The sequence below is a fragment of the Sebastes fasciatus genome, chromosome 5, assembly GCF_043250625.1.
Source record: "Sebastes fasciatus isolate fSebFas1 chromosome 5, fSebFas1.pri, whole genome shotgun sequence".
Classification (NCBI taxonomy): domain Eukaryota; kingdom Metazoa; phylum Chordata; class Actinopteri; order Perciformes; family Sebastidae; genus Sebastes; species Sebastes fasciatus.
Window position 1 is genome coordinate 20,134,651 of NC_133799.1, and position 17,242 is coordinate 20,151,892.

General features: G+C 41.7%; 1 protein-coding gene across 2 annotated transcripts in view; it reads right to left on the reverse strand.

Annotated features, from left to right (window-relative positions):
- Window positions 1–17,242, reverse strand: part of ncanb (neurocan b) — a 218,599-nt gene that overhangs the window by 19,878 nt on the left and 181,479 nt on the right. For both annotated transcript variants that reach the window (XM_074635645.1, XM_074635643.1), the window contains exon 12: window positions 1,946–2,104. In XM_074635645.1, coding sequence (XP_074491746.1) covers window positions 1,946–2,104 — 159 coding nt within the window. The remainder of the gene's footprint in view (window positions 1–1,945; window positions 2,105–17,242) is intronic.

Genomic DNA, 17,242 nt, shown 5'->3' on the forward strand with positions numbered 1-17,242 from the left:
GAAGAAAGATGGGTGCTAGATGGATGGCCGGTCCTGGCATCTGTCTGAGACAGAAGGTGGATCCAATATTACAGGAGATTGCTGCTGGTGATCTGGCCTTATTACAACACATGTAGCTGTGGAGCACTGCCAGCGGGCGAAAAGCTAAGAATGAAACACCGAAAGAAAGGCTGTATGGATATTTGCATATAATTTGCAAATATTCAGTCAGGACAATAAGCTTATAATACCAGGTGGGTGGGCTTTGCCACACATGACAACCGTTGAGTCTTAAAAAGAGAAGAATCTGCCCATGATACGTGACAATTTCACTTCTTTCTCACACAAATCAACATGAATCGAGTCCCATTTATGTCTTCCAATTGGTCTTATTTAATCCAGTTTCTACATCATGGACACTTGGATTTCCCTCACTTCGACACAAATGGAGTTACCTCACCCACTGTGGGGATTTTCCACCTGTTTCAAGGCAAATAACATCCTAAGAAAGAATTTGATAGTATATTAAATGTTCTGTCGCAGAGCCTATAGCACCGTTTCATTGCAACAAAAGGTGACACACATTTATTTGGCTGAACCGACTCGGCTCCTGAGGGTGTTTTTCAGCGGGGAGCGCAATAAAACCCCTTCAAGGGCCGTTCAGAGCAGAACCAGAGAGACATTTATCACCGAGTTATGGAATACACGCAAGGCAAGAGCTGCCATTGCCAAGTATGGTAATAATAAGGTAGAAGGGTAGATATCAATCAACGGTAAAAGCAGTGTGTAGCAGGTAGACAGCAGAGGGAGAGCTGGTTAGATTATAAAGGCCATGTAATTGCCTTTATTTAAATTGATTGGTGACTTGTTTAAATGTGATTGGTGGCTGTGAGAGTCGCCAGATATTTCTTGAGTTATAGAGGCGTGAAGCAGAAAGAGCTGCTGGTTGCACAAGTGTTTCTTTTTAATGACTATAAATTTCAAGTTGAAAGTTTTCTCTAACATCCTGAGCTTTCCTCAACATTTTTTGTCAATTTGGCAATACTCATTGATTAAGAATGGTTATTATTTTATTATTCTAGTCACTTATTTTATTGTATTTAAGTTGTAAAATCTTATTCTATTTTAATGTTATTTTATTTATCTAGTTTTACTTTACAGTGTTTTACTACTATTACTGTTATTATAGTTTTTAATTCTATTTTATTACATTTTTATAATTTTATCGTGCATTGGTTTCAAATTATCAAATTGTTAAATTGCTGAATTGTTTTTTTTTGTTTTTGTTTTCACAGTCCACACTTGTCTGGCTTGTCATGAGTTTATGGTCTCATTTGCTAGTTTCAAGTCTTCTTCAATATAGCATGAAGTTCATTTAATAAATCCTGATCCCATTTAGTGTAAAATAGACCATAAAGCAGGGGATGCTTTATGGCACGGTTACCTTGTGATTGAGAGGTCGCTACCACGGTGTTGTTGTCCGGTCTGGAGAGTTGTCCCTGTTTTCGTCTTACAACTTTAACCCTTTCACAGTGTGTTTTCACTTCATGAAAGTTAATTGTAACATTTTGGTCACCTAAAAATGTCTTATTCTACCTTCGCTTATTCAGTTATACAGCTCCACCCTCTCGTGTCACTTCTGGTTGCAGTCCACACACCAATGGGTGACATCACGGCGACTAAGTCCACTTCTTATATACAGTCTATGGTTAAACGTTGAGTTAGTGTTATCATTATCTTGTTGCCATTAGCATTTCGCTCTAAGCACCACTGGGCCTTAGTACAGCCTTACAAAGCTCCTACAGTAGCATGGCTGTGGACTCTGAACATGAAACAGGGGTATATCTGCCTGATTTAAGACGTCCTATAATCTGTTCAGAAAAGAACTCAAAGAAACATTTACACATGCTTCACATACTGAGCCAAGTCTGCCCTTGTCCTCACTTCCTTCCCAACCTCCACCCACCTCTGATGAAGTTCTGCTCGGCCAGGCTGTGGATGCTGGCCAGGTGGCCGCTGTGCTCCCTGCAGTCCTTCTCGGCGTCCTCCCAGGTGTGTCTCCGGCTGAAGTACCTGTAGCAGTGGCCGTGGAACTTCCTCCACGTGTGCTCGCAGCCCTCAGTGTCTGCAGGTGGACGTGGCGATTGGGGAGAAAGAAGGGGAGGTAATTGAAAAAGACAGTGATTAGTCAATCGGAAATCCACTGGAAGAGAAATGTGTTTTTTTTTAATTGTTAAACACCAACAGTCTACAGATGAAAGAATAATAGCATTGCATAGGAAAGGAGTCTTTTAGGACTAAGAAAAGGGATATGCCCATTATTTTGTTGTATTTCTTTTTGTATCCGCACACAACAAATTCCTCCTGTCCTGCAGCACATAAGATCTATATATTGCCCCTCTTTCCCTCTCCTTCTTCCTTTCCTTCCACAGCACTATATTGCTTTAAGTGCCCTCTTTGACTCTCCTCTCCGTCTGCATCCCTCCATCTCTCTCTGTATCTTCTTCTCTTTGATTTTACTTGGACTTTTAATCCACAGCAGAGGCAAGCCGGCGGTGCGACAGCTTAGACCAGTGAAAGGGCGTTTTAATCTATTCAAATGACAACAATCCTTAGAAATTGCTTCCAGTGCACAGCGCTCACTTGGTAATTAAGCCCTGTCACAGTCCTGTCAGCGCATCGACCCTCCCTCCATCCCTTCCTCCTTCTCTCCCTTCATCTCTCTCATCTATCGCCCCTCATCTGTCTGGGGGTTAGCTCTGTGACTCTGAGCTGTACATTTCAAATGTGATGTGTGTGTGTGTGAGGCTCCATGCTGGATTGTCTATGTGTGCACAGATGTGGGTGTGCAGATGTGTGTGGAAATGCATGTAGAGTTGCTGTGGTTCAGGCTCGATCTGTCAGCTAAGCCACCTCCGGTTCCCCCCACACCCTCATCCTCACCCCCTCATCCCTGCGGTGTGGGTATCAGGGAAAAGGCCTCAGCTTTTCCTCCAACAAATGTGAAGCGACACCAGTAAATTGCGCGGTGCAAATTGGGCCGTATGGGGCCCTGCTTAGTATGCAGAGAGATGCAGTTTTTGGCCGTGAAAAGAGGAGGAAGAGAGGAGAGTGAGTCCATTATGAAAGCCCTTCTATACTGTAATATGAAATAAGGGCCTCCAAACCTTCATACTGCGTTGAGAAAGTAAGTGCTTTTCATACTGTTAAGCTCTACTCCATTCACCGTGTTGTTCAGCGCTGTTCGAGGTACAATGAAGTCCATTTCATAACAGGCAATGCGCCGGGTCACAGCGAGACTGTCACCTCAGGTGAAGCCACATGTGGTCTCTTAAAAGCGAGGTTCTCACTCAGGTCTGCTTTGAATCAATATATTTGCTCATTTAAAGCTGAAGTAGGCAGATAGGAGCAAATATGATTAAAAAAAGTTCTTTTTATAGAACGGTCGTTATATCGTGACAGTAGTACATGAAACAGTTAACCTCTGTGTCCTCTGGTGTTTCCTAACGGCATCTGCAAGATTTCACAGACCGGAGAAAAACAAGCAATAAGAGCTGATCTGAGAGCCGGCTGTCAATCACTCGCGAACTCCGACCAAACGGTCAAACTAGGCAGCGCTGATCAAATATGAATCAATATTATGTTACGTTAATGCCTATTTCTTGCCTCAAATGTTTTCAGAATCATCTTGTAGTGTGGTTTAGCTGTAAAATGAGAGAGTTTGTGACGCGGCCGCCATTGTAAAACCTGTTGAAAGAACGCCAAATTCCGGTCACATGACCGGAGCACAGCCAATAAGAACGCTCTCTCAATGAAATGACCTGTGATTGGTCAAAGTCTCCCGTCACAGGCTAGATTTTTTAAAGCCTGGAAACAGAGCCATGAGGAGGTGCAGAAGTCTAGTTATCTCTCAGAAAACTTGAATTACAATATGCTGAAAGGTTATTATGGAGTTCTTGCCCAATGATGCCAAAAATATATTACCTACTGCCACTTTAACATATATTTCTATATCTTCCTTCTTAGAAGTTGCACACAAATGCCTCCAGTAAGTGTTAAAGTGACTGGCTGAGCAATGGTGATGAGCAATGTGTAAGAAAACCCACAGTGTCCAACATGCAACAGCATGTTAAAATATACATGTTATCTCGTGCTCAGAAGGTTTCTTTGTCACGCCTCATGCAGTAAACATAAAGCTCTGACAGGTCTAAAGTCAGACACAGATGAATGCTTAACCATTCAAACATTCACACAGCGATCAGATCTCAATCAGAACTCAATGTGGACGCTGGAGACACATTAATACCAGGTGTAAATGAAATCAGGTTAAATCAATATCTAGATTCAATCTGGATACGAGACACATTTTAATGCCAGGTGTAAAGGGGTCCTCCCATTATTCATCCACTTGGTCTGGTGGAAGTGGAGTCTAATCATGGCTGTTTGTTTTAAGTTAACGTCTCAGTTGACGTGTAACAGGTGAAAGTAGTTAAAGTGTCAGTTGATATGTAACGGATGAAAGCAGTTAAAGTATCAGTTGATGTGTAACAGGTTAAAACAGTTAAAGTACCAGTTGATGTGTAACAGGTGAAAGCAGTTAAAGTGTTAGGTGATATGTAATGGATGAAAGAAGTTCAATGTTCAGTTGATGTGTAACAGGTGAAAGCAGTTAAAGTGTCAGTTGAAGTGATGTGTAACAGGTTAAACTGTTAAAGTGTCAGCTGATATGTAACGGATGAAAACACTTAAAGTGTCAGTTGATGTGTAACAGGTGAAAGCAGTTAAAGTGTCAGTTGATGTGTAACAGGTGAAAGCAGTTAAAGTGTCAGTTGATGTGTAACAGGTGAAAGCGGCTAAAGTATCAGTTGATGTGTAACATGTGAAAGTAGTTGAAGTGTCAGTTGATGTGTAACAGGTTAAAGCAGTTAAAGTGTCAGTTGATGTGTAACATGTGAAAACAGTTGAAATGTCAGTTGATGTGTAACGGATGAAAGCAGTTAAGGTGTCAGATGATTATTTAAGAAATTCAAATGATACCGAGCCCTAGTCAAGCAAAAATGTGTTTGACTGGCTTGATTCCTAAAAACAATGTTTGACTTTTTATATGTATTTTTCTATATAGTAGTTTTCGATGATTTTTGCGATTTATGATATAAATCTGACTCAACCTCTTATATGTTGTATTTAATATGTAGACATTAATACAAATGTTGGCCAATTGCTAAGATGAACTTGCCTGTATTCCTAAAAATTATATTATTTTATTTTGGGCGAGTAATATATTACTTTTATTTACTATTTCCTATTTTTGCATATATTTTCTATATAGTAGTTTCTGTGATAATTTATTTTATATATTTGACTCATTTGTTTGATGTTTTATTTATATGTTTAACATTGATGTTGATATTTCTAGTTTGTTTTTCATGGAGGCTGCTCTGTCCTCCATGTGGGAGGATCAGACAGCGTCGTCCAGCTCTGCTCTGATTGGTCCAGCCTGAGAGCAGATTGACTCTCAATCATGCAGATCATAATCACCTGAGTGATGAATGTGTCTGTGTGTCTATCGTTCGTTGTACTGATGCCTGAAGAAGAATTCAAATTGCTTGGAGCTTTTAATACAGAGTGCGGATCTTTTTGTTTGATTCTTGACTGGGCTTGATGACAAACGGATTAATCACGACAACTGCAAAAGAGGCTTCTGAATGCACAAGACATGGATCAACTAACAATCACAGATAATTCTTTGCATTTCTTTACATATGTAATGAGGTTTATCGCACCAGCACACATATTTTGGAAACATAAATCCATGTCAGTCACATAGAAATATGACAAACAGACACGGAAATACATTCCAGTGATTCATCGAACTAAACTGAATTTACAGAGTACTTACGAATATTATAAGACCAAAATATGTCATACACACAAACTACAGTAGTGATTTAAAACCTCAGTGTTTAGCTCGTGTAGCAGGCCAAAAAAACAAAGCAAAGCTCTCATGTTCGTTCTGCACCAGACAATTATTTTGTTTGTTTGTTCGTTCAGTTTAGTGCCTCGCGTTCCTCTTGAACTTCAGGTCAGATAATCGGTGGGATTATTGGATTGCCGCCTTGCTGCTCTTCTTTCTTGATCTAGTCATGTCTTCTGAGCAGCGATGTGAGTTCTGCTCTGACAATTATTTTAAAAGTGGAGAAGTGCTTCATTACTTTGCCTGCTCAAGTTTCTCCTGGTAGTCAGGGGATTAAATCTGATGACCTCGAAACACGCTAATGACATGAAACCCAATTAGCCACTTTTAACCTTTCCAGCCTCCTCTGGGCGGCTCAGTGGTGCCCTGGTTAGCCCTGTTGCCTTAAGCACAAGATGAGCCTGGGCTTAACTTCCCGTTCAGACTTTTGTGTGCATGCCCTCTTCATTTTGTAATATAATTTATTTCTTTTCACAATGCACAGTAGAAACGTTAATCTACTTATGAACACACGCCGAAAACACACCAGGCAGCGGCAAAGAGCGGATCACCGTAATAATAAAATTTTTCTGCGGGCGGGAGACATGTTCATGTGTTTCAAGCGGGTACAAATTCACAGAAAAAATCACAGCCGCAGCTAAAAGTTAAACTATCCCCAACTTTAGTTTGGCTGCAGTTTACTGCGCAATCAAAACGGCTTCAACCTGCTCAGCTCGGAGCAGCCGCTGCTGCTTTCCATAGACATTGCATGGCAGCACTTTGTCGCTGCTCTGGTGTGTTTTCGGTGTAAGAGTACAGTATCTGTCTGTAACGCCTGGCTCAACTCGATCACTTGATAGAAAGAATTGGAAACATATTAGTAAAGTTTAGTAAAGATGGTTTCATTCAAACTTTTCCACTGCTTGGAGATGAGTGCAAACCATTTTACACGTGAGCTCAGCGGACCCTAGGAAACACTTGAAATATATTAATAAAAACTTAAAATTGCTGAAGATCATGGATTAAAAAGGCATCTTTTTGTGCCTTTAAGGTTTGGACTGCATTCTCAAGAATATCTATGATGACACTGTTACCTGTAAAAGATCTCTTTTTTTACAGGTTGCAGGTAAAGTTCATAACATACAGCATCATTTAAGACTTAATGGAGGAACAAAAATAAGATGTCACTATGCAGGGATCACTTAAAATTACCCATAAATCAAGCTATCTCTGTCTTTTACTGTGCTTTATTCCATCGGCTTTATTAATAGTGTAATCTTTTTTCCAAATTAACCAATTTAGCATTAAGCATTATGTAGAATTTGCAGCTTACAACCCTAATGAGACAATATGGGAATTCGGTATTACAGTCAGCACACTAATGGACTGGTGATCAGTGCAGGTTGCTACTATGGATCTCCAAAGTCCTGATTAAGAATTATTATAATTTTTTTAATCTACTAATGTTAAATGAGGTTTTTCTTATGTTGGAAATCTCTCACAGCTTCATAGGAGACTGGCTGCTTTAGAATCAGCATTTTGCAGCACAGATTGACCAGAGAGCGGAAGATTAGCATTAGGTATGTTACTACGGTTATCTCTGATTATATGGGACCAGAAATCAGTCACTGCTGCTGTAATTTTCTCTGCTGACTGCTAACTTATTCACTCCGTCATTGGACCTGGAAGCTACCTGCTCATAATGTTTGCCCACATGGCAGCTGGTGCTTTGTATTAGCATTGGGAGTGGGTCCAGTTTGGCTCATGAAGGTGGACGATGGGTTATTATCTACAGGGATAGGAGAGTCAGGGTAGGTGTGACTGAGACAGAAGAAATAGACACACAAATGTGAAAGATCTATAAATTAAACATACGCTCCTTCTTGTATCACACACTGACTGCAGTGAGTCTGTACTGTATGTGTATAAAGGCCCAGACACACCAACCCGACTTCAAAGAACTAACGTCGACAAAGGCCTACAGTTGTGTCGCTTCACGACGCCTTTGTCTTTGCCAAAAAGCTGCACTCAAACGCAACGCAAAAACTCCAGCCGACGGCCAACTACCACGTACGTTCTGTGCCTGCGTGACAGGAATTAACTCTCTATAACAGCAGGCTGCGGTAGTCTGTATTCGTCATTCAAAAAGGGAAACAGGAAGACCGAGGACTGCGGATATACAAGCCGTTGTTGTGATACGTACATGAAACAAAGCGCCGTTTGCCGACCATTTTCACACCACTCTCACTCACCACTTAGCTTCATTCAAGTGTTAATTTCGTTAACGAAAACGATAACGAAACATGTTGGTCAACGACCTCTTTTTCCATGACTAAGACAAGACGGTGACGATATCAAACATGCAATATTATTGATGAAAAAAGACAAGACAAAATGTAGTTTCAAAAAGAAAAACTTTATAAAAATCTCTCTTTATTTTTGTAATTTTCCGCCTTCTATTCCCCTCGCTCTCGCTCTGTTGCCGATTCAACATGCTGAATCGGCCGAAAAACCTCAGACACAGGCAGACTAGAGCCGACGGTGCGGGACACGCCGCAAAAACTAGGCCGACAGACGCTCACCGACGGCCCCAAACTGTCGGTTTGGTGTGTCAGGGCTCTAAGGCTAGTGCTGGCCACATCCTTTAAACCAGGAACTTCAAACTACACATGTAGACTTGGTGTGGTTTCTACTTGGGATTTACATACATATATATAATAATTCGGTGTCCAGGGAGGACAAAGAACGAATCACAGACAAACTAAGTGCATCAAACACTGTAAGATGCAGAGTGGGAGGACATAAAAGAGAGAGAGAGACAGAATAGGAAAGTGAAAGAGTGACAGAAACAGAGAGCGAGAGAGAGAGAGAGAGAGAGAGAGAGAGAGAGAGAGAGAGAGAGAGAGAGAGAGAGAGAGAGAGAGAAAGAAAAGCAGAGATAAAAAGTAAACAGACATGTTTTCTCCCCCTTCAGATCTTCAGCCTAGTCTCTGCTGATTCCTTCTCCCACTCGCTGACAGGGAGGCTCAAAGCCCGACATCACATCAACCTCTTCAAATATTTAGACATTACTCAAGTCGTCTTCTTTTTCCCGTTTTCCCTCTGTCAGGCGCAGAGAGACGCAGGGGGTAATGTTTCAGCGATTAATATTCCCACAGACTTTAGTGAACGGCAGTTAGGAAATAAAAGGCGCACGCTTCCAGCTGACTGATTGGCTCGTTTATCCACATCACCAAGTGATATTTCTACTGCTGTGCTTTTTTAGATCCCCTGAATGATGAAACGGGTGTGTGTTTGCATGTGTGTGTGTGTGTGTGTGCTGCCATTATGCCTCCTCCCTGTGTGACTCTTTGAAGGCTGACAGCTCAGTGTGCCATTTGCGAGAGGGCAGATGACAGCAATCCAGAGAGAGGAAGTAAGTGAGTGAGAGAGAGAGAGAGACATGGTGAGACAGAGAGAGAGAGAGGGAGACGAGTGAGAATCTGCTGATAGCCGGCGACAAAAGGTGAGAATGTGAGGAGAATGTGAGAGCGGCTGTAGAATTATTAATGGTTCTTACGAGTGCAGCGTTGATTAATGGAACATCTTAATAGTGTGATTCTCACAATTAGGAGTAATGGATGTTACAGTAAAACAGCTACAGAGCGCAACATGAATGACTGATGCCAGTCTGAAGGCTCATTCTGCATAATTAGTCCATAGACGTGTCTTTGCAGATTGATGCTGATGGACGAGGCCGAGGTAAAAGTGAGGGCGGCACGGGCCCGCACGGTAAACAAGCAGAAAGTTGCTCTGGTTTATTCAAACGGGCACGATGTGTAATTAGTAGGGCTGTCAATCGATTAAAATAGTTAATCATGATTAATCATAGTTTTTTATCTGTTCAAAATGTACCTTAAAGGGAGATTTGTCAAGTATTTGATACTCTTATCAACATGGGAGTGGACAAATATGCTTGCTTTATGCAAATATATGTATATATATATTATTAGAAATCAATTAACAACACAAAACAATTATAAATATTGTCCAGAAACCCTCACAGGTACTGCATTTAGCGTAAAAAATATGCTAAAATCATAACATGGCAAACTGAAGCCCAAAAGGCAACAACAGCTGTCAGTGTGTCAGTGTGATGACTTGACAATGACTTCCCCAAAACTGCATGTGATTATCATAAAGTGGGCATGTCTGTAAAGGGGAGACTCGTGGGTACCCATAGAACCCATTTTCATTCACATATGTTGAGATCAGAGGTCAAGGGATCCCTTTAAAAATGACCATGACCGTTTTTCCTCGCCAAAATTTAGCGCAAGTTTGGAGCGTTATTTAGCCTCCTTAGTGACAAGCTATTATGACATGGTATTCTAGCTGCATATGATGCCAATAACTTCACTCTAGCTTTAAGACTGAGCCCGGTAAAACCTCCAGAAGATCGATTGCGTTCATGCTCCAAAGAAATTAGTGGAGTTAAAACAAACTTGCGTCAACACTTCGTTATTGCGTTAACTTTGACAGCCCTACTAAAATCTGACTTTGGGTAAGTAGATTTCTGACCTGGGCAAGTAAAAAAAACATTGAACCCTGTTCTCCACACTCTTTTTTGCACAACTGGCTACGACATTGCAGCCACTGTTAGTTTGCAAGTCTGAATGAACGCTGATAGTCATATAACATCACACAGGAGCAGGTACTTTGGTTGGCAGGAACCAAAACTGGAACAAGGTGGTTGAAATGCGGGTTGAGTTTGTGAGTTCCTAAAAATGTTGCTGGTAAAACTTCCTGTGGTGGGTATAGCTGCGGGATGACAGTTAATGAAAGACAAAAGGAAGTTCAAAAAGTACGAGCCAGACTTCCTAACTTGAGAATATCAGAAAGAGGAAGAACAGAACTAAACCTCTAGCACAGCTCAGAGTAGTGTTTTACAGCGCTCCATCACAAACCTTCATTAATGCACAGCAGAGGAACACGGACTCTCCTCTCTCCCTCAATCTCTTTCTCTCTTTTCATCTATTCTAACACCTGCTCTGATACTTCCTCTCTTTTTTCTTCACCGTTTCTTTCTTTTCTGCCTGAACTTCCTTCCACTCAGGAGGAGAGAATGACAGTTGCTTCAGGAACATTGTCTAATTAAGCACCTTGAATGAGAATAAATTAGCCCCTCATCTCTCCAGCTTTCCTGTTAGGAGCGGGAATTGGCAAGTGTTGAACGCAATAGCATATGGAGAGAGAGTGATGCCTTGCTGTTATTCCACTTGAATAGCCTCTGCCAGGCTTAGGCAAAACGTCAGGGATATTTGAGCTGTGAGCGAGGTAAACCAAGAAGCTCCGGGTCCCTCTCTTCTCAGTCTTGGCACGTGTCCCTCTCGACGTGTTATTAGAACGCATGAATCTTCATTAGCATTAATAGCCTCTTAAGACCCCGAGGATGCACTAAAATTAATTTTGAGCCGAGCTTTCTGTCGAGTCACCAGTTTAGGGACACAGCAGAGAAGCATCGCAGCAAAGTCGGCGAACTCAGACGCCTTCCTTCTCAGCCTCGCTGTCAACTCTGAAAGGCGATGCTGAGTCACAGAACCGCCCACGACAAGAACAATGATATGAAAAAACAAACTGTCAAACATCAAACTGCAGCTAGTAGATCACAAGTTCAGCCAAAGTGCTCGGTGTACTGAGGCTTAACGAGAGTATAGAGAGGAGATAAGCTTGGAGCGACATATCTAATTGACCAATGAGATTTCATGAATGGACACCATCGGCCCAGAAGCAATGGCATGATAAGGTTGAGGTGACTGACACCTTTCATGGTTAAAACCTGGTCTGAACCTGGATCAGTGGAGACATGCAGCTGTATTTCAAGCAAGAGTACCACAAAAGGACAGATGTTTAAATATGGTAAGGTCATTCATACTACTACAGTATATCTCCACTCAAAATGCACAATTACCTGATATGTAGTACTTAAAATCGATGTAAAATGTGATTATGACATCCTAACTTCTTTTTGTTCTGTCACCATATTTGAGCTCCTATTGGCTAGCAAACCTATTGACTTGAAACCCAACCCTTCCATCACCAGACAAGAATGTCAATACTGAAAAATTCTGCAAAAATTGATTGCAGGTCTGTAAGCGGATGTTGCCTAAAAGACACACTACGTCGTGCATGAGCACTAAACATTGGCATTGGACGTAAACCGTGAATTGTCCAATGTGAAAGTAGCTCCTACGGATGAGCTGTTAATACCAGAGGATAATCAGTATGCCCACAATTTTGGTGTGCAATGTGCAATCCAGTGCAAACATCATCCAATCATTCATTTACCTCAAGTGACTCTAAGTAAATTGCCTTCACTATAAGCACTGTAATGCAGACGTGAGAGAAAAGGTAGAATAGGAGGTCGGATAAGAGGTGTACAGAGATGGAATGACAGAGGGACTGCATCTGGAGCTTTTTCTGAAACACTTCCCAGCGCTGTTAGTCAGCTCAGTCTGCTCTCCTGCTCATTAGTCTCAGTGTGTAGGCTACACTACATTGTCTGCTGGCTGCTTCCAATCTGCAGCACTGGTGTTGCTGTTGGCGTCAACGTACTCAAAACTCTTCCTATCAGTCTGCCCCAGATTCACCCGCCGTCCTCTTTTGGGGGGGGTTGTGCTCTACTTTTCTCTGGGTTTCCGGTAACGCTGTCTAGTTTTTGTTTTCCTGTCGAATGAATACTGTGTGTGCATGCATGCATGTGTGTTGTGTGTGTGCATGCCAGCAGTATCTCCTGCTAGTAGAATGAGTGAGCCATCCTGCCTGGAACGCTGTGACTTATACTGGATTCATATTGGTTTCAATGGATAGTTGTGGTGGATAATGGTCTCACTGCACAACCCCACCAACATACTCTCGAGGCTCAACTCTGTATGCTGCTCAACCAGTAGTCATACTTGCCAGTAACAGCTGTGCAGCCTCCTGGGGGGATGGAGCACTTTTTCTCCCAAAAGTCAAATAAAAATGAATAAATATTAATGATTTGATGTATGGAAGCAGGGCAAGGACTAGAGAGTCAAATGATTTCAAAATATAACAGCAAAGGAGCCACTACGAGGGGAGCCGAACAACATTCGGTCAGTCCTTTTTTCCAGTTAAAGGCCCACAGATTTGGAATAGCCTACCATCAGAAATAAAAACATTAACTGATTTTAAAGCTTTCAACACTAAGGCAAACTGTGGCTTAAGAAAATAGCAAATCTGTGAACACTGAGACACTTGGGTTTACAGAGCAGACACACTTCTCCTTTGTTATCCTTAATTGTCGTTTTCAGTAATTGTTATTGTTGGTTTTAGTCGTTGTTTCAATTATTTGGTTTAGTTTGTCTAAATATGATCTATTATTTGTAGGGCTGTCAATCGATTCAAATATTTAATCGCGATTAATCGCATGATTATCCATAGTTGAACGATATAATCAGAAATGAATCACACATTTTTAACTGTTCAGAATGTAGGAGAAAGAGGAGATTTGTCAAGTATTTAATATCAACATGGGAGTTGGCAAATGTGTTTGGAGCGTTATTTAGCCTCCTTTACGACAAGATAGTATGTTGGTACCAATGGATTCATTAGGTTTTTCTGGTTTCATATGATACCAGTATCTTCACTCTCGCTTTAAAACTGAGCCGCTACAACTTAAAATGTACAAGTTGCGTTAATGCGTTAAATAAAATAGTGGAGTTAAAACAAATTTGGGTTATTATCGCGTTCAATTTGACAGCCTTAATTATTTGTCCATATGTTTGTATTGTATTATGTTTTGTATTTTAGCCTAGGGGCAAGGACTGCAAATAAGCTACAGCTAGAAGTCTTATATACAGCGCATTGGTTTCATTTGCTCTAAATGAAACAATGCTAACATGTATTGTCCCTGTTGACTAAACTAATAAAAAAAAACCCCAAAGGAACAGAGGAGATGGAGGAGACGACGGATGAAGTGCCTGTGAGTTTAAGGTCAGAACAGACCCATTCCTCACATATAACCAAGCAGCAGCAGCAGCAGCAGCACCTTGGGATTAATTAGCTACACAATCCTTTTAACTCAAGCTTTCTGTTTCCAATTTGTAGATGTTACTAGTTCTGTTAGGAAACACAGAACGAGAGAGAGGATTATTGTTTTATTCAACGTGTTGTGTTTTGTAACTACGAGTTATTGCTCAACACTGTAGTTTACTGCTTGGAAGCGTTCGACTGCCATCTCAGCTGCAGCTGAATAAACAGAGAGGAAGAGAATCTTTTGATAATTGGAAGGGTACAAGGGTAGGTAGACCGAGTTTCTTTTTGTTTGTTTGTGTGTGTGCGTGGCAAATAATGCATCAGTGTGCCACCGAAGTAGAAAGGAAACAAATGGGAAATTGTGTGTGCTTTTGTACTTCTATTTTTGTGAGGACAAATTTGAGTTTTAGACCGTGAACAGTGAGGCATTTATGGGGAAGTGAGGACATTTTGGCAGGTTCTCACGTCTTCAAAGGGCTGTTTGAGGGTTACTTTAAGGGTTAGGCATTTAGCTGTGATGGCTAGAGAATGCATTATGTCAACGAGGGTCCTCACAAGTAGAAACATATGCGAATGTGTGTCTGTGTGAAGGTCTGTAAGCTGAAAGATCTCGAACTTAACAGCTCTAAGAAATGCCAAAGCATCACACAAACATCCACACACACACAGACACACACACAGTTGCTGCAAGACAGCAGATGCGGCCTGTACAGAAACACACACACACACACACAAACACACTCACACGGAGTGACAAAACCTCCTGCGGTGCACCAGAGATGAGAGGCACAAAAAGATGCAAGGAGTGCAGGGAGTGACAGCAGAAAAGGTAAGGAGAGAAAAGAAAAAAAGAGGAAGGCAACATGAAACGGAGGTGTCTACAGTAGTGGAATAGCAAAGTATCAAATCCGCACTCTTACACATTATGTCGTTTTTCTCCCTGAAAAGACTGAGGGAAGCGAATCGCGGAGTGAACGATGGATAAAAAGGACAGACCGGAGGAAAGGAGCTGATGAGAAGAAACCAGCTAATGCTTCCTCCGTCACTTTTCACTTCAGTCAGGCTTAGAGAGATTCGGTTTCTGCCTCCGCTGATTAGGCAGCGAGCCAAAAACACAGCAGGTTAGACTCAACAATGCAGAGAGAGGGAAACAACTGACTGATGTCTCTGTTACACTAATCGCAACTGCCTTTTCCCTTTCAACCAACATCCATTCATTACTGATACAAAACTGTTCAAAACATAAATGCAAGACGAGAGATCTGGTTGTTTACAGCTACAACTACAGAGCTGATTATTAAAATAATATGAAAAATGCTGAAAACTTTATTAATGACAAAAGAATATCATCAACTCCTCAAGCTCTCGAGTTTCAAAGTGTGTTATAGTAAAAAAAAAACTGCTGTAAACCAACCTCAACAACAACAACTACAAAAACTTGTGTGAAAAATTTAAATATAATTGTAAAAACATCCTCTCTCGGTGGATTTGCTGGAGGGCCTCAGCCCCGTCAACTTACAATTATTGACTCTCAGATGGGATCACCATGGTAACAGGCCAGAGGGAGCCAGCAGTGGACCGGATCTACCCAGCATTCAAGGCTGTTAGCTCGCAACGCATGCACCAGAGGGGCGGTGTACCACCATGCAAGTTGGACAGAGCTCTCTTCGCCTCAGCTGGCTCGACAAAACCTAAAGCCCCAGTCAGAGATAACGGGGGACACGGCGGTGGTCATCAACTTGCTTTGTTAAGTCAGGCTTTCTTCTTCAGGCTCTGTTAGGCTCCATTTGACCCTTCTACTGCACAAAATGCTGGTAGACTAATCTTATAAATTCGTAACTTAATATATTTTACCACTATTCATGCCTACTGTTTATTTCTAACGTGCCAAATGCAGCTCTTGTACTTGATGCAATAGATTTAAACTCAGGGTTCCTACACATTTTCCATTTCAAAATGCCATACTTTTCCAGATTCATATTTCCAGACTTCTCTGTAGATTTTTGAGACCATTATTTGACTTTGTGACTTTGTGACTCAGGTTGCAGAGGATGCTGTGACAAGACTACAGCGCTCAGCAAATCAGGACCAAGTGTAAAAACATCCAAAGTGGTAACATTATGGTTTGAAGGAATTATAACGCATTTCAAGTAGACGTCGTACTGAGTAATAAATATAGTAAGCTATTGTTTGCTACCTGTGATTTTATATATATTTTATTAAGGCTTCTTTTAGAGCCAGCGTGGGCAAATGGCCAGAGAACACTACAAATATATTCAGTACTTCAGTGAGAGAAAGAGCAGCCTAGCGAATAAAATGTAAACGTATTCTTGCTCAGATTTTCTGCATCACCAACTGAATGTATGTAAGTTCCCGTGGCGATGCATACAGTTTGCGCTACTGGAATTGCACGGCCTCGTTCGGTGGCATTACTAACGTCACGGCTCAACAAGTTTGTCGTTTTCCCTCAGCTGACAATCTGTATTGCTCAGGATATCGTCAGATTGGATCTATTCGGCCTCTAAACACTTTCTCCCTCCGAAGAGAACCTCTTACAACTCTGGCACCTATAGGTGCAGGTATGCATTTTATAGCTGATTTCAATCCCAAACTCTGAACATAAACTGCTCCGGACCAGGTTAAGCGTGCAGCATAATTTACCATGTCGCTCTAGCCAGCTTAAAAGAGACCCACCTTCATGACATTGAAGACTCTGCATGGCTTTAGGCTCAACATACCTAATCTGGCTTCGTGGTACACCCCCCTGGACATGCACAAACACCCACGCACATTCAAGAACAGACAGCAAGTGAGACGGAGAGAGACCTGGACCGCTTTAGTGAGACAGGGACCGATTGGATGACATTTAAATGGATGGAAGCCTCCGCAGAACGAATGAGTTCATTTCCAGCGTTCTTGTCGCGGTTCAGACCCCCCTCTGGATATCAAACTGAGATCAAAATGGCAGAGCGACGCCTGTTGCGAATCGTACTTTTCACAGCTGAATCCTATATTTCTGCGAGTGCGGCGCTGCGAGAGATAAAAGTGACAGGAAAACAGAGACTTTAGATTTACACAATCAGACCTGCTGCTCCCAATTAGGCATTAAGGCAGGAGAGGAAACGTAGCCACGGCTCCGGTGGATGTCAAATGAGAGGAACACTCTGGAGACAGGTGTGTTTGGGAAGGAGGGGAGGGAAAAAAGGTGTACATGCCATACTGAAGGCTGGTAAAATCAAAACGAGTGAGACTCGCTCTACCTTGATGTAAAGAAGC